At 37.7% G+C, this 25,298-nt stretch overlaps 1 protein-coding gene across 1 annotated transcript; it reads right to left on the reverse strand.

Annotated features, from left to right (window-relative positions):
* Positions 1-18,283: 18,283 nt before the first annotated feature.
* LOC147487754 (uncharacterized) lies at positions 18,284-19,326 on the reverse strand. The gene is made up of 2 exons (XM_086574127.1): positions 19,261-19,326; positions 18,284-18,817 (listed from the first exon to the last, which is right to left on the reverse strand). The coding sequence occupies exons 1-2, from the start codon at positions 19,324-19,326 to the stop codon at positions 18,284-18,286; spliced, it is 600 nt and encodes a 199-aa protein (XP_086430253.1).
* Between the last annotated feature and the right edge of the window lie 5,972 nt (positions 19,327-25,298).

Here is a 25,298-nt window from a genome sequence, read left to right on the forward strand (position 1 = left end):
TAGTTGAGGAGGGTTATGGGCGAAGGAGAGTCATGGAAGAGGGAGCAAGTGAAGACGGTTGTGCGAAACTTTGCGTTGTCTCAAACTAGAAGAAAAGCTTCTCCGTATTACTAAGTTCTCTTAAACCTCATCAAGAAAAGTTAATATACTTCCATCATTATTCTCTCTATTACCAAGTTCTCTTAAACTTCAATAAGAGGAGTCAATATACTTCCATCATTATTCGATATCAATACTGAAAAAGTAAAAAAAATAAATAAACAAAATTTAGCAAGTTTGGTTAAGATAACAGATCAGATCGTATACAGCTAGAGCTTCTTCATGTGTTTGTGTCTTCGGAGAACTTGATAGATTATTGTTTGTAATGGGACTATAATTATTGTTTGTAATTGCAAATTTTGGATGGTTACCTTCTTCTCCGACGTTGTGATGCTTCAAATCAAACTACGAACTCTTATGAAAGCAGTAGAGTGATTTATGCTTCTTACATACTTTAAAGTTATAAATTATTAAAAGAGATAGTGGAACCTGAAATTGTAAATGTGTTGCTAACTCTTAACATGTTTTGATGATTTTGGCCGATAGGTTTATACATCAATCTCAATTTTTACCTAATGTCACTTTTTGCTAGCAACTTTCAATCAACTTGCTTAGAGAGTTGACGCTTAATCACAATTTGGATCGTTACATATTCTATAACTCTTTTATTAAATGGATAGTCGGATGCATTATAGGCCAATTAAGTAATTATGTAGAATTTGTAAAGTATTTGTCAAGCTTTAATATTGTAGTGAGTATATTTCAAATTAAGAGTTTAGAAGTTAAGGTTCATCCTAAATTGTTTAGAGTTTGAGTGAGGGAGATAGAAAAATAAATGAAGACTCTTGAATCTTAGAATGGTTCAAAGCTAATGAACTTGAAAACTTTGATTGTAGATTAAAATGACTTGAAAACATAAAAAAAATAATAATTAAAACATTGAAATGAAACAAGCAAACAAGATGAAAATTGAAACAAATAACAAGTAACAAGTTTGATTGAAATAAAGGAAATGAAATAACAAGAAAATTAAAAACATAAATTGAAAAACAAGACAAGAAAATAAACAAACCAAATGGTTTGGATCTTAAGACAATTGATGAGTTCTCTCACCTTTGCTTTTTTATTATATACCCCTACTTTTGTCATTTACATATTTGCCCTCATCCATTCTAAACTAGACACATCACCCCTTTCACTTTTGTTTTTGCTTTATGGGTGCCTTCTTGACCAAGGTAGGTTTAGGGATAAGTCTTCATAATTTGAAATAAGAGCCTCCATCTTTGGTATTCTGATTTGAGTCCTTTGACTATTGACTTTGACCGGTTGACTTCACTTTTTTAGCACTTTTCCATAGCAGCTACTGGTCTTCATAATAAACGTAATTAATGTTCCTTTTGGTGCTAAGACGCAGTTTTTATGATAAGTAGTCTGAAATACTCTTTAACTTGAAAAAAATAGTAAAAACTATGAGTTGTCTTTTCGTTAAGCGTAAGAGGGACTGTAATACGATAATATATAGGTAATAAAATGCACATTTGGGAGCTGGTCACCACTCGCAAATAGCATCTTGCTTGTCCTCAATTAATGATGAGAGAAAAAAAAACTAAGATCACAAATGAGTGATTTATTATCAATTATATTAATCTCGTTCTGCAGAGTACGATTGCATTGACCATATGCAACAAGGCCTTAAACCACTAGGAATTCCCTAGTGGACGAGCTTTAAGCCACGTGAGTTTTCCAGTGAGGGTACTCACAAACTTCTTCTATTTAGTACAAAGGGTCTTGTTTCCTTATTTATTCTCATAAGTTCATTCATCTCATTAGTGGTGAATAAAGACAAGCTCCTTTGAACTCAGAATAACATATGTACAGTAATTTAAGCATCTAAAGATAATTGTACAAAACATAAGCAATAAAATGCAAAAGCAGAGTTGTTTCCTAGGCTTTTGGAGAGCTTCCTTAAGGTGGGTTCTCACAGCGGTGTGTTGCAGTCACAACTCTCTGATAGATTCACTCAAGATTTGTTCTCTCAAATGCAGCGAGCACTTATATTTCTCGCATACTCAAATGACATCCAAAGGAACTGGGGTCGATTGATCATGCTTGCCACTTACTATCCCACCATCATATTCCTAATCGAGCTAGAAGTCATTTATTAGGAGTTACGGGGCTAGGGTGATGGTTTAGAAAGAAAAAAGAAGGGAAAAACAAAATCTGATAAGATAAGAAGCTGGGTCTTCAAGATACTTGTAATCAAATAAGAACCTCATTTTGTTCTTTTGCTTCCGAATTGTGATACATTCTTTTAGCCCTTTGGCTTTCTAACTCCATATGATTTTGAATTTTGGGAGTTCTAACTTTGCTTTTTTTTTTTTTTTTTTTTTTTTTTTTTTATTTTGTTATCGTCTTCTTTTGATTTTGAATTCTTGGGAGATTCAATTTTTTACTCCTTTGAATTTTTGGAGTTTTGGTTTTTGATGGGTCTTCTCTTTTCTTCTCTTTTTCTTTTTCTTTTTGAAGCAAATAACTGTTCTATTTTTGTACAATGTCTTCTCTTCTCTTTTTCTGATAGCCATCCAGTTCTCAACTCATCAGCTGAGTAAGCTTTTTATTGTATGTTGTAATGGGTTAGGATTATTGGTGAAGAATAAAAAGGCTTTTAGAGAGGGTGAAGGCTCAAGAGGGGTAACTAGAGGAAAACTATATTTTTGAGTTTTTAACGTTTATTTGGCTATATCGATCTAAAAATGGCATAAATTCCCTCATAGGATATGGCGTGGTGATCAAGCAAGTGGACGTGTGGTCTTTCTATCCGAACATCCTTTGTGTCATTACTCAATAATCATTCAGATGAGGCTTTTGATTTCACAGGATATGAAACTTAATTGTTCTAACTTTGGCTTCGGAAACTCACTGCTATATATAAACAAATTCCGATGCATGTCATTCATGAAAAGATACAGAAACTATTGTACATATATTAGTCTAAGTACGAAGAACAAGTCCTTACTCTATTGCTATAATGTGACTTCTAAAGTTTTTATTCATCATAGAAAAAGAAAACAAGACTTTTTAATACTAAACGGAAAAATAATTTTTGGTCTTTTTCGAAAAAAATTTAGAAATAAAGAAATATATTATTATATATACTATATAGAAAATGCCTAGTTTTTGCAAAATACGTCACCCCCAAATAAGTTTGGGGCGTGGGTTGTTTGCTATAGAACGAGAAATACATGATATATTATACTAGAGATATTTATTCTACTATAAAATCTTTTTGGATTTTTATATTTTTGAAAACATGAAATGCATGAAAGAAAAATGAAATTTTTTGGCATGATGTATCTGTTTGACCTTCTACTCATAAACCAAATTCCACAAGAAAAAGCAAAACAAAACAAGCAAATAATATTACGCATAAAATTATACTTATACTACGTCATACACGTGAAAAAGAAACATAAAAATAAAAAGATCCAACTATACGGACATTAGGAATCCTAGTCAGACTCCATACGTGACTCGTCTCGACGTCTAGAAGATCCTTCTCCTTGCTGACGTCAAGGCCTAGCATGTCTATCACTACGTGGGACCGTGTCTCTGATGCTCTGCAGTGTTTTAGGAACTGCTTGCATACGATCATTGAAACTGATCCATCTAGTCTTGCTAGGTGGAGGGTTTTTGTTTGCTACAGAAGACGTTTTTGAAAAGTTTTTCAGAAATGAGAGAGATTTAGAAGGGGAAGAGATTTAAACGAGAGGGGAAAGATTTTTAAGAAATGAAATTTTTGGAAATTTTTGAGTCTTTTAACGTCATATTCTCGAGACAAAATAGAGAGGTGGAGGCAAAAAGATAGAATTAAACAGAAAATATTATCACTTTGGGTTACTCTATTTGTTTAATTCTCGTTTGGAGATGCCTCATCTTTTTTTTTTTTGGGTTTGTTTTCTCATTCAAAATATATCTCTATCCATATAGAGGTTTTTGCCAAGAAGATAAAATTATACGTTAATCCGGTATCATTTTGGTTACTTCGGACGTAAAAATTTCATTTTTTATATCTTCTGGTTTTGAAAACTATGGAAAGACATTTTAAGAAACTTGTACTCAACAGCTGTGATTCTAGATGTTACTACTTTAAAACAAATCATAACAAATATTTCTTAAGCAATTTTCGTGTCGGCTCTATGGCGAACCCAATCTAGACAGACATAGCTTCAGCTACGCGAGTCGGGGGATTTATTGCGTAAGACATGGAATGTCCTGACCCGGGCGAATAGCTCGGTGATATAGGTGACCCTTAGTAAGCAAAGCTGATCTCAAACCGCCCCTAGATTGCGTAGTTCTAGGGGTTGGTTTGTGTAAAATCCGTTGCCCGTTTTGAAAAATCACTTAACTATTGATTCATCGAGAATCTATCATTAATAGCACAAAGAAATCAAACATTTTTTAAAAAGAAGTGTAAAATAAAGAAAAAAAAAATTGTATACTCGCTCCACAGGTTCACACTTACTCTAACGACGAGTACAAAGTGTTTTACAAAGAATATGCGAGATATACTGTTGACTAAGGCTCCGGCACTTACAACCACACCTTCTAAGTGGAGAGGTCCGGTTACCTTATTTATGTATCCCCCTAAAGTAAAAGATATAATGGAATGGGAAAGGAATACATCAGAAATGAGGATTCAGTCCTCGTAGATGGGATCTTGGAGAAGGATTTCTTCCACATCCGTAAACCGTAACTCATGAAAATGCTTGAGGTGCTGACCATTGACTTTAAAGGTATTGTTGTCCTTATGGTTTTTTAAAGTAATAGTCCCATAAGGGGTGACTTCAGTTATATTAAAAGGACCAGTCCATCGAGTATTTAGTTTTCCTAGAAAAAGATGCAATCTAGACTTATAAAGCAAAACCTTTTGACCGACTTCGAAATGTTTTCGTAAAATATGCTTGTCATGAATCCTTTTCATGTTGGTTTTGTAATCTTTTGAAAGATCATAAGCATCATTTCGAATCTCTTCGAGCTTGTTTATCTGCAGTTTACGCTTTTCACCTGCCGCATCGAGATTATAATTAAGGATTGCCCACAGGGCATTATGCTCTAGTTCAACTGGCAAATGACAAGGTTTTCCAAAGACAAACTTATAGGGGGACATCCCTATAGGTGTTTTAAAAGCGGTTTTGTATGCCCATAGTGCATCGTTCAGTTGGACATACCAGTTTTTCCTATTTGGATTAACTGTTTTCTCCAAGATATGTTTAATCTCTCGATCAGAGACTTCAACTTGACCACTTGTTTAAGGATGGTATGGAGTTGCAACCTTGTAGGTTACTCCATATTTTTTCATGACATGCTCAAAAATTCTATTGCAAAAATGTGATCCACCATCACTGATGATGGCTTTTGGGACAACAAACCTTGAAAAAATGTTTTCTTTTATGAACTCGATGATTGTTTTGTTATCATTGTTACGACATGGTATGGCCTCAATCCATTTAGATACATAGTCTACGGCTACTAGGATGTAAATGAAACCATTAGAAGTTAGGAAGGGTCCCATGAAATCGATGCCCCAGACGTCGAAAATCTCCACTATGAGAATGGGATTTAAGGGCATCATGTTACATGCAGAAATACGACTGAGATGTTGGCAATGAGCGTACACATGCTTTGCAATGAAGAAATGCATCGCGGAAGAGTGTTGACCAGTAGAATCCACATTGTAAGACCTTAGCAGCAGTTTTATTGGCACTAAAATGCTTCCACAAGCCTGCTCATGGCAGAAGGAAAGAACGGTAGATTGTTCCCATTCTGGAATGCAACGTCGGATGATCTGATCTGGACAGTACTTGAAAAGATATGAGTCATCCCAATGATAGTACTTACTTGAGCCAGGAACTTCTTCCTCCGATTTCTATTCCACAATGGCGGGGTCTCTTTCATCACCAGATAATTTACAATATCAGCATACCAGGGTGCAGAGAAGATCGCGTAAAGGTGCTCATCAGGAAAAGAATCTAAAATGGGCTCGGAATCACCGTCACTATCATCAGCTAACCTAGAAATGTGGTCGGCCACTACATTTTCAACTCCTTTTTTATGTTTTATCTCCAAGGTGAATTCTTGCAGGAGGAGAATCCATCGGATCAACCTCTGCTTAACATCCTTCTTTGCAAGAAGGTACCTAAGTGCTACATGATCAGTGTAGATTAAGGTTTTTGAACCTATTAAATATGGACAGAATTTGTCTAAAGCATAGACAATGGCTAAGAATTACTTCTCAGTGGTCATATAATTCCGTCCCTTATCATGTTCTTGACCTAGAACAACGCCAACAGCGTAGTTGCTGGCGTCACATATGAGCTCAAACGGTTTCGACCAATTAGAAGGATGAATTATAGGTGCAGTTATTAAGGAGGCTTTCAACTTTTCGAAAGCCTGCATGCATTTTGAGTTAAACTTAAAAGGTGCATCTTTTATAAGAAGATTAGTTAAAGGTTTAGCAATTTTTGAGAAATCTTGGATGAATCTTTTATAAAATCCAGCATGGCCTAGGAAGGCTCGTATGTCACGGATGTTCCGTGGAATAGGTAGAGTAGAAATTTTGTCTATTTTAGCTTTATCTACTTCTATACCATTTTTAGACACAATGTGATCTAACATTATTCCCTTTTTTTACCATGAAGTGACATTTTTCCCAATTAAGGACCAGATTCTTTTCCTGACAACGTGCCAATACTTTGGATAGGTTGGATAAGCAATCATCGAAAGAATCTCCATAGAGGGAAAAATCATCCATAAACACTTCCATGAATCTCTCCACCATATCACTGAAAATGTGTAGCATGCAGTGTTGAAATATGGCAGGTGCATTACAGAGACCGAAGGGCATACGTGCATAGGCATATGTTCCAAAAGGGTAAGTGAAGGTAGTCTATTCTTGATCTGATTCATCAATTAAAATCTGAAAGTATCCTAAATACCCATCCAAGAAACAGTAATAAGCATGCCCTGCTAAACGTTCAAGCATCTGATCTACAAATAGCAGGGGAAAATGATCTTTCCTGGTGACGGCATTCAGCTTCTGATAATCAATACAAATCCTCCACATGATGGGAATACGTGCTGGAATTAACTCTCCTTCCTCATTGCAGACCATAGTAATCCCAGATTTCTTTGGCACCATATGAATAGGGCTGACCCATTCACTGTCAGATATAGGGTAAATGATTCCAGCATCTAGTAATCTCAGGATCTCTGCCCTTACTACCTCTTTCATAGCTGGATTCAATCGGTGATGTGGCTTTCTAGAAGTCTTGGCATTCTCTTCCAGGTAAATCCGGTAGGTGCAAATCTTTAGATCAATTCCCTTTATATCATCAAAAGACCAACCAATGTTAGAACGGTGTTTTTAAATCACTCTAATCAAGCGCTCCTCTTCCTCTTTTGACAACTGGGATGAAAAGATGATAGGATGTGTACCATCTGTATCAAGATAGATATATTTTATGTCAGGAGGGAGAGGCTTAAGAGTAAGAGTAAGTGTTGTGGGTAACAATGTCTCTGTAGGATCATGTTCTTCTATTGAAAACACCTGGGCTGGTGATGTCTCTTTCTGTTCAAGTAACTCATCATCTGAAGTGCATAAGGGAATTGATTCTAAAGCTACCGAGGCATCCTCTTTATACTGATCCATATCGAACTCTGAATCTCTGAAGGATAAGAACTAATGCACCTCATTTTCTGGGAAAGTCCAATCACAGTACTCTTGCATAACACTGTCTGTCATGCTAACTTCATCATCCAACTCTTCTTCCATCTGCTATTGCATCATCTTGAAAACATTGACTTCTACTGAGAGGTTTTCGAAAGACATGGTCATAGATCTATTATGGCAATTTATGAGGGCGTTGGCAGTTGCCAAGAATGGGCACCCAAGAATAATGGGTATGGCATCATGAGCAATTTCGGTGTCGAGGATGACAAAATCAACAGGATAGTAAAATCCTTAACCTTGACAAGCATATTTTCGACCACTCCTTTTGGGTATTTGATAGATCGGTTGGCTAATTGCAATGTCATGGTTGTAGGTGTAAGCTCGCGAAAACCGAGTTATTTAAAGAGATAGTATGGAAGGAAGTTAACACTTGCTCCAAGATCGAGCAAGGCAGTGGTAGTATACTTGTCTCCTATATTGCAAGGGATGGTAGGGCAACCAGAATCTTTATATTTGACGATTCCATTAGTCTCTGTGAGGGATGAAAATTGTTCACTAAGGAAGACATCTTTTGGAATGTTAGTTTTTCTTTTGTTGGTGCACATATCCTTAAAAAACTTGGCATGCTTGGGTAAATATTTGATGGCATCGAGAAAAGGCAGATTTATGGTTAGGCTTTTGAATGTTTCTCTGATTTCATCAAAAAATTTATCCTCCTTGGGTGTTATTAGGCGAGCTGGAAAAGGTGCCTTTTGTTTGTATTGTCTAACTGGGTTAGGTGGAGGAATTGATGGTTTAGGGACTGGAACATTGCTAAGGATATGTGGAGGTATTTGGGTTGCAATTTCCGATTCTGGTACTGGAATGGTTACCTCTACAAGTGTAGGCTCTTCTGGTAAAACTACCTTGTTGTCAACGGTTTTGCCAGATCGCAACGTTGTGACTGCTTTAATCTATTGGGTTTGAAGGTTTTGAACTTTTTGGACTGGTAATGAACTTTTTTGGGTTCTATCTTGGGCTAACAAGTTTAGCGATTGTTGCATGGATGCTAGGATTTGGGTTTGATATTGCAGGATAGATAGCATTATTTCGGTGGGCTTATTTGTTTGGACACTAGTTGATGGTGTAACGGGGATTAGGCCTCAATGGTTGTTGATAGGTTGGTTTTGATAGTTCTGATTAAACTGGGATGGAACCAATGCTCTATTCTGATTGTTATAGGTACCTTGTCCTTGTCTGAAGGTATTTGTTGGTTTGTTGAAACTTGGTGGTGTTTGGTTTTGTGGAATGTTTATCCATGCAAAGTTTGGATGTTGTCTCCATAGTGCATGTGGTACATTGAAAGCACATACTTTTTCGGGATGAAGCGATGAGGTTTGTTATCAAGGGACAAGTGGCATCTATATGATTTAAACTTAGATATAAACACATGGTAAGATATTTACGTTCATGACAGGATGAGGGGTTTGGTCTTTTTGTTTGGTTGTGAGGGCATCTATCTTTCTTGTGAGGGTTTCTATTAGGGTTTAGATTTCTGGATCTAATTTCACCTCAAAAATACCACTAGCCTTGGTTGTACTAGGTTATGTTGTTCTGGAATTGTTTATGTCGCCCCAATGGGTACTCTTTTCAGCTTGGTTTTCAAGAAAGGTTAAAGCTGCGGTTGCACCTCTATCCAAAAATTTACCATTACTCATGATGTCGAGGGTTACTTTGTGTTATGGGAGAAGGCCTTTGAAGAAACATTGGACAAGAGTGGATTTTTCTAGTTTATGGTGAGGACATGAATGGAGTAGGTTAGAGAATCTATCACATGCTTCGGAAAATGTCTCACTCGAACTCTGTCTGAAGAAATGTATCTTGCTTCTTATTTCTTTTGTTTTCTTCGGCGGAAAGTACTTCTTTATGAAGGAGAACACAACCTTTTCCCATGTATCGAAAGAGTCGACCTTCTGTGAGAGAAACCAAGCATGACTCTTGCCAGCTAGAGTGAAAGGAAACACTCGTAGCTTAACCTGATCATCGGTGGTGATGTTTCGACCAAATATGATCAAAACACTAAGTGGTGACGAAAGAGATGAATTATGTAGAAAAGTAATGAGAAAAGTGATGGTGATTGAGAGAATGATGAGACTGTACCTTTCGGTTGCCTACGTACCCAAATTATCGATGGGTTCAAGTCTCAAGAACGTAGTTTTGTATGAAAAATAGTTTGGTATTTATATAGGTAGAGTAGAGATTTCTTGTAGCTCAAGTAATCGTAATTGAACATGACCTCTTAATTGATAATTATCTCTTTGATAAGAAACGAATCTGGACATAAATCAATGTATATTAGTGGCAAGCCATGTTGCTAAGGTTCAGCCTTAGACACATAAGTTAATGGGCCTGTACATTGATCCATGGTATTGCAAATTGGGTTTTAGCCCTGTCGATTAAACGAATAAAAATGGAGACCCCTACTAATGGACGTTTGCCACGTAGGTGAGGGTCAAAACACCGCCCCCTCTTTGGCATGCGAACAAAGTTCATATGGCAAAGAAGAGAAGAAAAATCAAAGAAAAAATGGAATAAAAAAAGAGTGAGCGGAATGTATAACAAAGTGTCATGTGAATATAAATGATAGGAAAATGGACTGTCAGGAAAAATTCGTGAATTATCAGGAACGAAATAATGTCAAACTAACGTATACGGGACGCAATGTAGTTAAATGAAAGATGGCTGAAGTGAGAATTGACATGGGTGGCACAGAAAAAATTGTACCGAAATAATTACGTAATAATACGAAAATTGATTTCAACGACGCATGCCAGCGGAATAGCAATAGTAGGATTTAGACATTTAAAATTAAGTGTAAGGGCAGTTTAGTAATAACAAAAAGAAAAGGAAGTTAAATACGAATTTGATTCAAAGGTTTCGGATTAGATAAGAATTTGGATTAGATAAGAGTTCGGAGTAGATAAGAGTTTGGATTAGATATCGGAGTAGATAAGAGTTTTGATTAATTAATGAGAAAATTAACGATAAATATGCATGAGAAAGTTAATTAATGTCAAAAATGTGATTCAAGAGAGTGGCAGTAACGTAATAGCAGTAGGAAGTAAAGGAGGAACTTTTGATATGGACAGAAACAGGGATGATTGTTTGTGTGAGCAGGCATGCATGTGAATTAAAAGGAGGGGCAAAAGAGTAATAATAAGAGGTCAACGAGTTAAAATATGAATTGGAATTGAATACAACTGCACATGTGCGTGAACTAGCTTTAGTATATAGAATCCCATTTCAAAAACAAGACTTGGGATGGACTTGGAATAATATTTGAACTTGAATGAGAACTGCCTATAACATATCTTCAAAGGAAAATAAAAAACAAAAACCAGAACTCTCTCTCTCTCTCGAAAAAGGGGCGTCTTCTCCTCTATTTTTGGCTTTTCAATTTTGGGGCAATAAGTGGGGTAAGTGGATGCAAAAAATTGTGGCAAATGGGGTATATATTGCTACTGTTGAAGAGAATTCAAGTTTCAAATCGGATGCCGCAGATCTCAAACAGGTGAACTCAAAAAGACCAAAAAGGTAAGAAGCGAGAATATCTTGGGAAAAATTGTAAAACTAATATAGGTTGGCATCAAGAAAAACGTACAAACTCGGATTTGGAACAATGAATGAATCTTTTCTTCATTGTTATGTGAGCCACTGGGATAATTAAAACATTTTCCCACTGTATGCCTTTCTTAACCTAAGGTTATGTCATGGAGAGAATATTTGGTGACGCTACTTTAGTGTGCTTCCTAAGTACGACGAGATTTACCGTATTACGGGGCATTTTTAGGAAAGCGACTGAATATAATTGAAATGACATGAATGTTTAGGGAAGACTTTTTGATATTACATCTATTTTGTGACTCATAGCGGGCCTGTGACTATATTTTAATATGTCATGAGTACAAAACAAGGAGGGAATGTAGCACTGCTTTATACGAGGGATTAAGAGTGTTGATTCCAGTGTAATCAACAATGTCTAAGGCATATACAAGATGCTTCTGGGTGACGCGGTTTTTATTAGTTGGGTGAAAACTTAATAATATCGCTCCTGTTGCTCTTTGTTCTTCTCGTGAGGTCTCACACCTTATTCCCTATATGCAAAGATGAGTAATATAGATATTGAGATTTGCCCTATGTGGGTGAGTGGGAGATGTAAGTGGGTTGGACCACTTAGGTCCGCCCACATGGATCAAGGATCCATCCCCAATTTAAGCTACTCCCTGGATCGTAGTCCTACTGGATAGAATATACACTGGATAGAATATAATCTATCATGAATCTCTTGTTGCTCAAGAGTCGTGGGAGTTAGCTATATATTTGCTTGGTTGTTTTTATATACCTGACGTAGGTATTAGAAACACAACAAGCAGAAGGAAAAGAAAATCACTCTCAACTCTCTTCTTTCTCCATTCACCAAGGGGGTGGGGCTTAAGGTGTGGATACAAAGGGGATTGATTCTAGTAACAATCCTTCTCAAGAGACAAGGCTAGTAACAACTCTCGAGGTTATCATTCTTTGACTTCGGGTTTCTTCCGCTGGACAAGAGGTATGTTCTATAACTCGAATAGCATATTAATGTATTCTCTACAGTTTTGTTATAAGGCATTACCAATATTGGTGGGAAGTGGGAAGTCTGAACATAGCAAGTTCACATCAACATCCAGAAGAAGAAGACAAAGAAGATATCATCTTAGAAACTGTTAAACAATCCAAGGACGAGTTTAGGTACTTCAACCTTAACTCTCGAAAGAATAAGAAACCACTGAAATTGATATTTTCCACAAGATAGGGTGTAAATCCAAACGAATTATCATTGAGGTCTTCTTGTAACTATCGCTAAGCTTGCGGCGTTAAGCGTTAGCCAGAGGTTGGTGGTGGTGGAGATGCCTTGGATTGTAATTAAGAGTGTTTAGATGCATTGGATGCAGCGACTGCTGAGAAATGGGTGGCTGAGATTTTGTTTAGACTTGAGTTCGACAAGAAGATGCAAGCTAAGAAAACTCGGGATTATTCTGGTGGATGACGAATGAGAATTGCATTGGCACGTGCCTTGTTCATGAATCCGACCATACTTCTCCTTGATGAACCTACAAATCATCTTGACTTGGAAGCTTGTGTCTGGTTGGACGAGATGTTGAAGAAATTCAATCGCATCCTGGTCGCCGCGGCTGGTATCATTGCTCAGGAAATTGCTGGTGACGTTAGGATATATGACAGATACTCGCGCAGATGACAGGCATAATCTAGGTCAGGATTGATCAGGTTCAAATTGGATCTGCTAGGATATTAAATTCAAATTGTTGGGTTTCGATCAAAATTGAATTTGGGCTGCCGAAGAAGACGGAGAAAAGTTTGGAGAATATGAAAAAAGCGGTGTCAAAGAGTTTCGACAGTATAAAACAGATATGTTAGTATTTTTTATCAGTTATCTTAAAATTTTGGTTAAGTCTGAAAGACTGACGAAAAGTTTATTCTTGTCGTCGCAGGTAAAAACTGCGGTATGACGGGCGAAAAAAATCGACGAAAAAGTCTTCGAAGAAAAGATTCTAGCGGAAAGATCGCAATGCTTTATAAGAAAGAAAGAAGCTAGAGAAAATTTTCGCTCAGAAAAGCCATCGAAAAGTGTCACTCAGAAAAGTTGATATAATGCGAATTTTCGCCGCACGGAGAAACGACGGTATTACGAGCAAAATATTTTCACAAAGAGTCGACAGAGAAAAGTTTTACGCAGAAAGGTGTCAATTAATGCCGTAGAAGAATTAAAGAAGCTGACAGAAGTTTCGTTGAGAAAGATCGGCTCAATGTCTTAGTGAAAATAATGAAGCTGTCGGAAAGTTTCAATTCATTCGGAAAGATTCGCTCCGAAAAATCGGCTCAATGCCTTAGAAAAAACAATGAAACTGTTGGAAAGTTTCAATTCGCTCGGAAAGATCGGCATGTAGCTGTTGAAATTTTTTGCTCGAAAAATTTCTCGTAGAAAGATCGGAACAATGCCTTAGAAAAAATAATAAAGATGACGAAAATTTTCGCTCAGAAAATTTTTCGTAGAAAGATCGGCACAATGCCTTAGAAAAAATAATGAAGCTGACGGAAAATTTCGTTAAGAAAGAGCGGCGCAACGCCTTAGAAAAAATAATGAATGTGGAAGATAGTTAACCGAAAGTGCTAAGCGAAGCGAATGTAGATTTTGAAGAAGAAAACAAAAATTTAATCGAGCGACCGCAAGACAATTTACAGAGACAATTGGTTAGGTAATTGTGTGATTGTAATACCATGGAGTTAAAACTTCTTTTGATGAAAAATAAAAATAAAGTATGGGTTTGCTATTGAATATTGTTGTTGTGTCAGATAATATACCTGCGGAAAACTGACAATGTTGTTGATTTATGTAGTTGAAATAAAATAGAACGAGACGCCCCCATGTAGAGAAAAACGCTCCCAATGCTAACTTAATTTGGCAAAATTAGACTAAGCGAGCATAAAAACGTTCAAACTTCGACTGACAAAATGAAACACGGTGACTTAGTCGGATATTGTCGTAGTGATAGTAACGGACTAAGTGAGCGTAAAAGCGTTCAAACTTAGACTGGCGAAGCTAAATGTGGTAACTTCGTTAGATTTCGTCGTAGCGATAGTAACGAACTAAGCGAGCGTAAAAGCGTTCAAACTTAGACTGACGAAGCTAAACGCGATAACTTCGTCAGATTTCGTTGTAGCGATAGTAATGAACTAAGCGAGCGTAAAAGCGTTCAAACTTAGACTGACGAAGCTAAACGCGGTAACTTCGTCAGATTATGTTGTAGCGATAATAACGAACTAAGCGAGTGTAAACGCATTCAAACTTAGACTGACAAAGCTAAACGTGGTAACTTCGTCAGATTTTATCATAGCAATAGTAACGAACTAAGCGAGTGTAAAAGCGTTCAAACTTAGACTGACGAAGCTATACGTGGTAACTTCATCAGATTTTGTTGTAGCGATAGTAACGGACTAAGCGAGCGCAAAAGTGTTCAAACTTAGACTGACGAAGCTAAACGTGGTAACTTCATCAGATTTTGTTGTAGCAATAGTAACGAACTAAGCGAGCGTAAAAGCGTTCAAACTTAGACTAACGAAGCTAAACGCGGTAACTTCATCAGATATTGTCGTAGTGATAATAACGAACTAAGCGAGCGTAAAAGCGTTCAAACTTAGATTGACGAAGCTAAACGTGGTAACTTTGTCAGATTTTGTCGTAGCGGTAGTAATGTACTAAGCGAGCGTAAAAGCGTTCAAACTTAGACTAACGAAGCTAAACGTGGTAACTTCGTCAGATTTTGTTGTAGCGATAGTAACGTATTAAGAGAGCGTAAAAGTGTTCAAACTTATACTGATGACGAAGCTAAATGTGGTAACTTCGTTAGATTTTGTCGTAGCGGTAGTAACGTACTAAGTGAGCGTAAAAGCGTTCAAACTTAGACCGACGAAACTAAACGTGGTAACTTCGTCAAATTTTGTTGTAGCGATAGTAACGAACTAAGTGATCATAAAAGCGTTCAAACTTAGACTGACGAAGCTAAACGTAGTAACTTCGTCAGATTTTGTCGTAGCAATAATAATATTGTGATGAAAACAAAATTATACCATTAGAACTGAAGTGAAAAAAAGACTTTATTGATCACCAAATCTTGAAAAGTGTCAAGATAATAACAGAAAAGAAACTATTGAACTGGAAACAGACTAACAAATTTTTGTCTGGTTTTTCGTTCAACTTTTCTATTTTGTCCGCTCACTTAGTAAAATAATTTGTTACGACGAGCAAGAAACGAACACTGCCACGGTTGTCAGAAATAAACCAACAATGTCAAGGCCCCATTTTGCAAATGACCAAAGTTTATGGATTGGATGATGCTTCATCGCGGGAAGTTTGACCCATATCATATATCATGTTTTTGACAAGGTACACACTTCTCGAACAAACATTTAACATCCTTTGGCATGTATGGCCACCAATACCATTGGGTCATTGCTATGTGAGCGATACTTCGCTCCCAGGATTGGTGTTCACATAGTCCTGAATGAATTTCTTCGAGGCCTAGTAAATCGTTCGTTCTGCCCAAACAACGAAGGATAAGATTGAGACTTGTGCCGCTGCGATAGAGTTTTTGGTTATCAGGAATTTCGGAGCATCGTTAGCTACATGATCGTCGTCGGTAGATACCGAGACATTATCAGTGCCAAGCTCATTGGAATCATCTGACAGCATAAATAGTTAATCCAGTGTTGTCGTGACAGCGATGACTTGATTTTCCACGAATAAGTATACGATATAATCAGGATGCCTTACATCATAACGCGGATACTGTACAATACTGATAGATGTAAAATTTAATGCAATTCGTTGAACTAAGTCCAAATAAATGTCCATTCTATCATCGCGAGCCTCATATTATCATTCAAAGTGGTTAGCGACTAACGTAGAATAATTAATTGTAACTTAGTCTCCCCCAGTTGAAGAGTTATGCGTATACCGCAAATGATAGTTTCGTACTCAGCTATACTATGTGAAGCGTCAAAACCCAAACGTAGAGACCTCCCAATAATGTCTTCATTCAGCTTCAAGATGACAAAACCAAGACCGGAGCCAGACTTATTATGCAAACTATCGGTGTAAATCTAACAATCAGCTGATATATCCGATAAGTTTTTCAAGTCATTGCCCCCGGGAGGTAATAAAAATTAGGGATCAACGTGTTCCTCATCGAGTAATGCGTTCGACATAGGAATATCATCGATAAGAAAATCAATCATTAGCGAAACCAAAGTTTGTCTCGTTTTACCTATATGAGTGTCAGAGACAATGTTGAAAGCGGTAAGATAACTTTTTCATTCAGCGACTCGATCTGTAGACATTGCGAAAAAACTTACACAGCGGATATTCGATAAGTATACACTTCGACTATTTCTTCTTTGAAATAAGCTTAAGATGTCTGACAACATGAAACAAAGCCAATGCAATTTTCTCAAAGCAAGAATGCCTCCATTCAATTGATATAAGAGCCGTACTAACAAATAATATGAGACGACCATCATCACTATCAAACGACAATGGACAAATATGAATTAGATACGCTTTGCTGAGATTCGTGAAAAGTAACCATTGTGAAGTCCGTATTTATTGTCTTGAACTCGTAGGCAATCATTGCAAACAACGAGAATCTAATCATCACCACTTAAACGATCCCACACATAACTATGTTGTTGGCGTGTGTTACGTTGTGGTGTGACAAATACAACATCATTTTTTAGAGGAATGGTTTGTTTCAGACGACATTTGTAGTAGTTGTTATGTTTGTCATACACTCGTGCACTTTTGAAGAAGTGTTTCTCGAGACATATGACGAACATTATCCGCAACACATGACGAAGAATCGTCAGAGGCAATAACTTCGTGCCGAATAATTTGGCGCATCGGTGGAACGGTAATCGGGTCGCATGCAATCGGGTGTTGAAAAAGAATAGGAGGGAGTAGTCCGATACCGCCAGGTTGAAATGATTGTCAGTAAGTGTATCAAGAACTTAGGGTCGTCGAGTATTCGTCATAACTTTTGTAGAACGTGATCGTCGGTTTTGAATAAGAACCGCAGACGGCACCAATTATGTTTCGACCAAATATGATCAAAACACTAAGTGGTGATGAAAGAGATGAATTATGTAGAAAAGTAATGAGAAAAGTGATGGTGATTGAGAGAATGATGAGACTGTACCTTTCGGTTGCCTACGTACCCAAATTATCGATGGGATCAAGTCTCAAGAACGTAGTTCTGTATGAAAAATAGTTTGATATTTATATAGGTAGAGTAGAGATTTCTTGTAGCTCAAGTAATCGTAATTGAACATGACCTTTTAATTGATAATTATCTCTTTGATAAGAAACAAATCTGGACATAAATCAATGTATGTTAGTGGCAAGCCATGTGGTTAAGGTTCAGCCTTAGACACATAAGTTAATGGGCCTGTACATTGATCCATAGTATTGCAAATTGGGTTTTAGCCCTATCAATTAAACGAATAAAAATGGAGACCCCTACTAATGGACGTTTGCCACGTAGGTGGGGGTCGAAATAGGTGACGCCCGAATGATGAAAGGTATTACATACTTTTTGAATCCAGTGTAGATGCTCGTATGGTAACTCGTGTTTTAACCCATGGAAGATGGGTAGAAGATTGAACATGTTCAGTGGAATCCTAAAATCGTTATTAAGTGGTGTGAGTCATATACAAGATGGAGGCCCATCTTGCAATGGTGTGTAGTAGTTGGAGAGAGGATTTTCAGCTTGCACTACTTCGTCAGTCATCTTAAGAGATGGAGGACTAGAACCAGGAGATTGTCTAGGTCGACGAACTCTCCTATATGAGTAAGTTTTATTCTTTTTTTTTTCCCGAAAATAAGCTAGGGTTAGGCCGACCCCCACCTGTATTAACCAATAAAAACTATAATCTAACATACATTTTCCCAGAAGCATCTTCCTCTACTATTACAGTTAACTGATAATCTAGTGGAGGAGTTAAGAAATTACAGAAATTACATTTTGTCCCACAAAGGCTCGTAAGGTAGTCAGCAGCCCTATTGCATTCCCTAAATACATGGGTGAAAGACACAAATTCAAACGCCTCCTTAATCTTATGTATGACTTGAACCAGATCCTCACAAAACCAGGGAGGTTTTTCAATCTTGTTAATAGCTTGGATAGCTCTCATAAAGTCTGACTCAACTTGAACTTGCTTAAACAACTTGTTTTCACAAAGTCTCAGTCCAACTTCTATACCCTTCAGCTCTTGGTATATGACCGACTCCATTCCTCCACTTCCATTAAATCCTGCAATCACTCCACCTTGTTCATCTCGAATAATTCCTCCATGACCGACCCCTTTAGGTGCCACTGAACAATTTGTATTCAATTTAACCTTTCTTACCTCAAGCTTGTTCCAAGCAGCTTGTTTTTGAACTGGCGTGTTCAGCCGTGTCTGCACTCCAATGGATTGAGAGTAGCATCCTCATGTCCGCAGAATTAGTCATCTCGGGTAGAATAGACTGCATATATGTCTTAATTTCCCTACACAATCTGCGAAAAACCACTGCCACTTGTTTGGACTGATTTCGGAATCTCCTTGCATTTTGCTCCTTCCAAATTGCATCGACCACAACACAAATATAGACTTTGTACACTTCATAGATCAGTCCAGATTTTCTGCATAACCTGATGATTGACGACCATTCTCGATTTGCATTGTGAGCATTAGTCGATATTTGAAGCAGTTGCTTGATGTGTAGCAGCAGCTCCTTGGAGTATGCACACTCCAAAAAAAGATGTTTGGAGAATTCCCTGCTATTGCTGCAAAGACAGCACGTTGAGTGATTGAGAATCTTTTTCTGGACTAATCGATCTTGTGTTGGCAGGCTGTTAGACCATAGCTGCTAGCACGAAAACGAGTGCTTGGGTATCACCCATTTGCCCCACACTACCCTGCTCCATCTTACTTTGGTTCCCGACAATCTCAATGCCATGTAGGCACTTTTGGATGTAAATTGTCCTGACTGATACGGCAGCCAAATAACTCGGTCACTTTCCAAATTTCTATTTATGCCAACCTCCAAAATAAGTTTTTTCAAGCTTGGGTTGTGAGTGTTGTGCACTGCTACCGACCATACTCCATTGTTGATGATGTGGCTAACTTTGGAATCGATGGGGAATTGCCATTCTGCTCTTGCTAGAGGATTTTCTATGAGAGGAGCCGAACCACACCAAATGTCATGTGATAAATGTAAAAATGAATAGTTTACCTACGAAATGAACGATGAATTCAAAACGTAAGTAAACTAAAACTAATCTTACGTGTCTATTTTATCAAAGTTTCCTACTCTCAAGTCTATCGAAATAGAGTGGAGTAACGAATTCGTTCCACTCCTAGTGCTCTAGCATGGATGTTCTCTAATCTAATTAGTCAGTCTTAAGTCAATGAGAGCTTTAACGAAGGGAATTATACTAACGATGCAATATGAAATTGATTATTTGAATTTAAACTACGAATGCTATGGAAATATGATTGTTTTAAATCTAGATAAAGGATTAGAGGGGAATTGAATCCACCTCGAATCCAACTTAATATCCTAGTATAGATTCTTGTATCTCGATTCTCACGTTCTTACGGCAAGAAATTCGAAGTTCTAATCCCTAGTGTTCATGGCATTTCTACGAAGTACTAACTAGCATGTAAGGTCGTCCACCCATTCTCATGGCGAAACACGACCTTCTAGAGTGGAATAGAATCTACAAACAATTCTATACTAACAACTAAGTTTTCATCAAGGCTTCATCAACCCCTCTAACAGAGGTTTTAGCCTTGATTCATCAAACTAACATTTCCCATTGAATCTAAACTAAACATGATATAAAGAATTGAAATTTACTAATCTAATTTAAACAATAATTAAAATCTAATTACTAACTAATAATTGAATGACAAGCAATAAATGAAATCGATCTAACACAAATGTAAATGACAAGAATCTAAATTTAACAACTAGCTATTTTATTAATCAAACTAATTAAGAGTAATGATTCTAATAGTTTAATCTAAACAAGAATTGGATTTGAAATTAAACTTAATTAAAACAATCAAATCTAGATCTAGAAGCTATTCTAATGGCTACTTTCTATTCTAAGCTATGTACCCTAATTCTCTACTAAAAATCTACCATTAACAATGAGCTAAGCTTTTGTTTTTATACATCCAGATCCAAAAATCGTGCATGGGCTTGGAGCCATGTTTTGGGCCGAGAATCGGCCCAAACCAAAATTCTTTTCAATCAAAAAGGCCTCTTCACTAGATTCGGCTTCAACAGACTTTTCGTCCACTTCTGCTCCTCTGATTGGGTCAAGGCTTGGACCATTGCAAAGCTCTTTCCGAGCCAGTCGTTTTGACATAAGGTAGGCCCAATTCCGAGGTCTGAGTCCAAAGATATGGCATTCGGAGTTCTGTTGACTTTTGCTCCTTTATCTCGCTAAAGTGGCACATTTCTGCACAAATGCACTTTGAAGCCCGAAATGCATAAAACACGTAATCGTATTAACTCTTACTTATTATTCACATAATTGGTCTAACAAGATGATTATTAAGGGGTTAAAACTACAGTTTTGGGCTCTTATCAAACCACCCCAAACAAAGATTTTGCTTGTCCTCAAGCAAAGATGAGAAATTAGAATAAGTGACCAAAAAAACGGAGTTCTAACTAACTACTCGTTTCAATCGAGTCGCGATTGCATTGACCATATGCAACAAGGCCTTAAACCACTAGGAATTCCCTAGTGGACGAAGTTATAGCCTCGTGAGAGTTTTCCGATGAAGGTACTCACACACTTCATCTATACTACAACGACTAAGAAAATAAAACTATTGTTTCCTTTATTCATGCTCAACTATCTATACATCTCTCTAGAAATTGAATAAGAATAACCAAGTCGAAAAACCTAAGTTAATATATGCATAATAATCTATCATCTACAATAAACATATACATAATGAGTAGTACTATAAAATGTTTAGCGAGGTTTGTTTATGAGAACTTCGGAATAAGCGTCCCTAATAGGTTCTCACAATAATAGTCAAGAAACAACACTCTGATTTTTCCACTCAAGTTTCGCTACTCCAATTAATACAAGTGGGCACACTTTACCTTACACTCTCAATGACACACGAAGCCGAGTCGATCAAACACATCTGCCACTTACTATCACACTAACCTATTCCTAATTGAGCTAGAGGTCTTTATTAGGTGTTACGGGGATTAGGAGATGGTTTAAGAAGGAAGGAAATGGATATTCAAAAAGGACAAGTCTGAGATAATAGAGTCTTCATATTGTGTAACTAGAGAAAACCTTGTTATTTACTTTTGCTTCTATACTTTGTTTCCATCCTTAGCCATATTTTTCTTTTTCTTTTCTTTGGCTTTTGACTCCCTTTTATTCTATTTTTGGAATTTTTATTTTATTTCTATTTCTATTTTTCTTTTCTTTGGATGGAAACTTCTTTTCTTTATTTTCCTCAAGCAACTAACTAATTTTTTTGTTTACACGTGTTTTTCTTCTTCTTCTTTCTTCATTATTCTATTCTCGGACTTATTCTAAATTGGGTAGGTTGATTTTTTTTTTTTTTGTTTTGTTTTTGTAACGGGTAAAGAATTTGTGGTTTATGAAAGGGCTAATGAAAGGCTCGATTAGGCTACTAGCTTAAAAATATACTTAGGTCAGAATTTCTAGCTATATCGATCCAAAAGGGCCTAAATTCTCGCTTTAGGATATGGCATAGTGATCAAGCAAGTGGACGTGTGATATCTCTATCCGATTTTACTTCTTCCTTTGTGTCATTTCTCAAATGTTTTAACTCATATAAGGCTTTAGGCTATATTCTCCACAGGATTTGTAGAATAAGTACTCTAGCCTAGATTTCGTAAACTTATCGCTAACAATCATAGATACTCATGTAATATATTTATAGATAGATGTAAAGATTATTGCCTATATATTAACCTAAGTTTCTAACAATTATTCTGATGCAAAAACTACGTGAGACTTCTAGATTGTTAAGAGCATGGAGAAAGAAAACAATACCAATATTCCTAAGTGTATAGCATGGACTTATTTATTTATATTTTTAAATTTTTGAAATTTTAACTAGAAAACAAATGCATATTATATATATTTATATCCTAGCAGATGTCTTAATTACACGTGTTTCTATGCCCCCAAACAAGAAGCATGCTGCCCTCAAAGCATTTAAATAAAGAGGGTAGGAAAAATACCATTGAAGCGCGTGAAATTCAGAAACATCTACAAAACAAGGTTAGAACGTACTAATATAAGAAATAAAAACTGACGCAACTCTATAAGAGTTCCACCCATTATGGGGTTAACAGAATTAAATTGCTTGGGACATAAGCGCACACTAACGTAAACTAAAACTTACCTCCACTCCCCTGTTATTCGTCATCTTCGCCATCCTCTACTTCTATAAAGAAGTGAGGCTCCTTCAAGGCCCTGCCATGCTATGATAATTTTCCGGGCTTCACGCCATTTATCATCTATGGTTGCTAACCTATTAAGTGCCACTTGGTCCGATGGGGTGTAGGGTGCAACTGGGTGAGGTTGTATCCGCCACCCTTGCCAAGTCATTGCACGGAAAGATCGAATAATACTATTGGTGGGTCGCGACCGTCTATCCTAATCCAATCCGTGAAACGTGTACAAAAAAGCAGGAAAGAAACATAGCATAATACGTGAAATTAGAACGGGCATAAGAAGGTACTTATGCCTCATGGTATGGGCTCGTGCTAAACTAGACATCAAAGTTCGGGAAGGTCATAGAACCGGGCCCCGTGGCTAAAGCAAGGAAAACGCCGCAAGTGGCGTCATTCACGTAAGAAAACGCCATTCCCTAAAATGTTTAGCATAATCCAAAACATAACAGCCTTCCTATGTTCATGGACAGGGCTACCAAGGGCAACGCTATAGTCCCTTGGTCCTCAATACTGGAAAATGCACGCCCCATAAGCCTCGTGCAAAACTCATAAGTGTAGACATGCATATTATCGACCCAATAGCACCATGAGTCTTGTATCTCAAATGCGGCATAGCAAGTCCAAGAACAAATGCTAGCAAGAACCTGGTAATTTCCATTGGTTCATCGTCAATGTTGATGGAGAACACTTGTTCTCCATCCGGTCTCTCAAAGAAAATGCGGTTATTATAAAAATAAGATGCAAGTCTTTGGAGAATAAAGTTCACCGGTCTTACCATAAGAGGTTCCAGCCAACGTATGTGATCACCTCACAAACCAAGCACCGTAAGTAGTGCTTTGGAACAAATCTTCGAAAAGACTGTTCGGTATTATTATAGGAGATGTCATCTCAAAACTACGCCTGAACAGCCGCAAAACAACCGGCACAACTCGCGAAAAACCGGAATTTTTCGGTCCACGGAAGTCGTGGCGATGCCTGAAGGCTAACTAGGGCGCTGAAGTCGCTCTTTGTAATTTGAATTCCAGTGTTTGAGCGCGAAGTCGCTGACTTGAAGCGCGCGGCGCCTCGAGCAAAATTTTCTCGTCGTGTGTAGAGCGCCCTCCCTCTCCTGGCCCGAAGAAAGGCTGATTTGCGAAAATGGAGACGAAACGTGGGAATCGCGGGTGTGAAGGGTGCGTGATGGAAGTTAGATGTAGTGTGAGTTGTGAGTGTAGAATGTATGAAGTTTATATAGGTTTTAAGTTGCTAAAACGGATCGGGAAGTTGCCAAAAAGTATTTACGGCAGTTTCCGGATATCCTAAAATTTCCAAACCCGAAAACGGAAACAACTCATTTTCTTTATTCTAATTCAAACCCAATATCTTTTAGGTTGATTTTATGATTGAATGTACCTATTTAATCTAGATTTCATCCTACAATGATTCTCAATCATAGATATGCCTAAACGGCCATATTTTCACCTTACTCCGCAATAAATTCTAACACTAGGGTTATATAAAAATAAAGCTTGAATTGATAAAACCACCCCCAAACAAGTTGGGAAGGTGGGATCAATATGAAACAACCACACATACTGAAAATAACCCCTTATATTAAAATTTTCATTCGGAGTACCTTTCACTACAAAATTCAAATTACGAAAATAAAAGTTACATTACAATAAAAACAACAAAAAAATAAATAAAACAACAACCACTATCAATCCTCACACTCTCTAAACACCTCGCCATCGGTGGCGGAGGGCACACTCTCTAGTGGTGGCTCCCGGGCTCGAAGGTCCAAAGCAGTCGTTCTTCGTCGACGACGCCATGCCTCGTAAATGTCCCCCTCGGCGAGTCCGTATGAGGTGGGAAGCGTCAAAGCATATCCACTCTAAACCGGCTACCGAAGCTTCCATCTCAGCCCTCGCTCGTTCCCATCTCTCATCCTCTCGGGTGCGGATCTCGGTTGTGATGAATAGTCGCCATCGAAGTCCGGAGGTCTGCTGCACAGATAGTGTTTAGTGAACGATGCCCCTATGAAGCCGCGACCATGCGCTACGCATCGTAACAACACCTCCGAAGGCATCCGTGATCAAAGCAAGTCACGCCTCCTCATCCTCCTCCGAATCATCCTCATCTTCTTCCTCTACCTCATCCCCGCTCCCTATCCTCGGCAATTTCCAGACTTGTTGGACACACTCCCTATAGATACGCTGAAGTTACGGTGCGGGGTAATGTAAATCCTATCGACGGAGTCGCTTTCATCTTCAAAGATGATCTTGGTAATTAACACGGAAGAGGTGCCAAAGACTTTCCGACCCTAATCATGCTTCAAAAAAACTCCAAGATACGAAATCGTATTTCGCTCCTGGAGTACCCATAAGATGTGGAGGCAGGTCGGACCGATGTCACCGACCTTGTCCTTCCCTTAGGACATTCCGACCAATC

The sequence above is a fragment of the Coptis chinensis genome, chromosome 7 (genome assembly GCF_015680905.1).
Source record: "Coptis chinensis isolate HL-2020 chromosome 7, ASM1568090v1, whole genome shotgun sequence".
Taxonomy (NCBI): domain Eukaryota; kingdom Viridiplantae; phylum Streptophyta; class Magnoliopsida; order Ranunculales; family Ranunculaceae; genus Coptis; species Coptis chinensis.

Bases quoted from the DNA above. Each gene is read 5' to 3' on its own strand.
- LOC147487754 (XM_086574127.1), bottom strand. From the start codon at position 19,326: ATGGAGCAGGGTAGTGTGGGGCAAATGGGTGATACCCAAGCACTCGTT. The intron at 18,818-19,260 runs GTCTAACAGCCT...ATTGGAGTGCAG, and splicing joins TTTTCGTGCTAGCAGCTATG to ACACGGCTGAACACGCCAGT.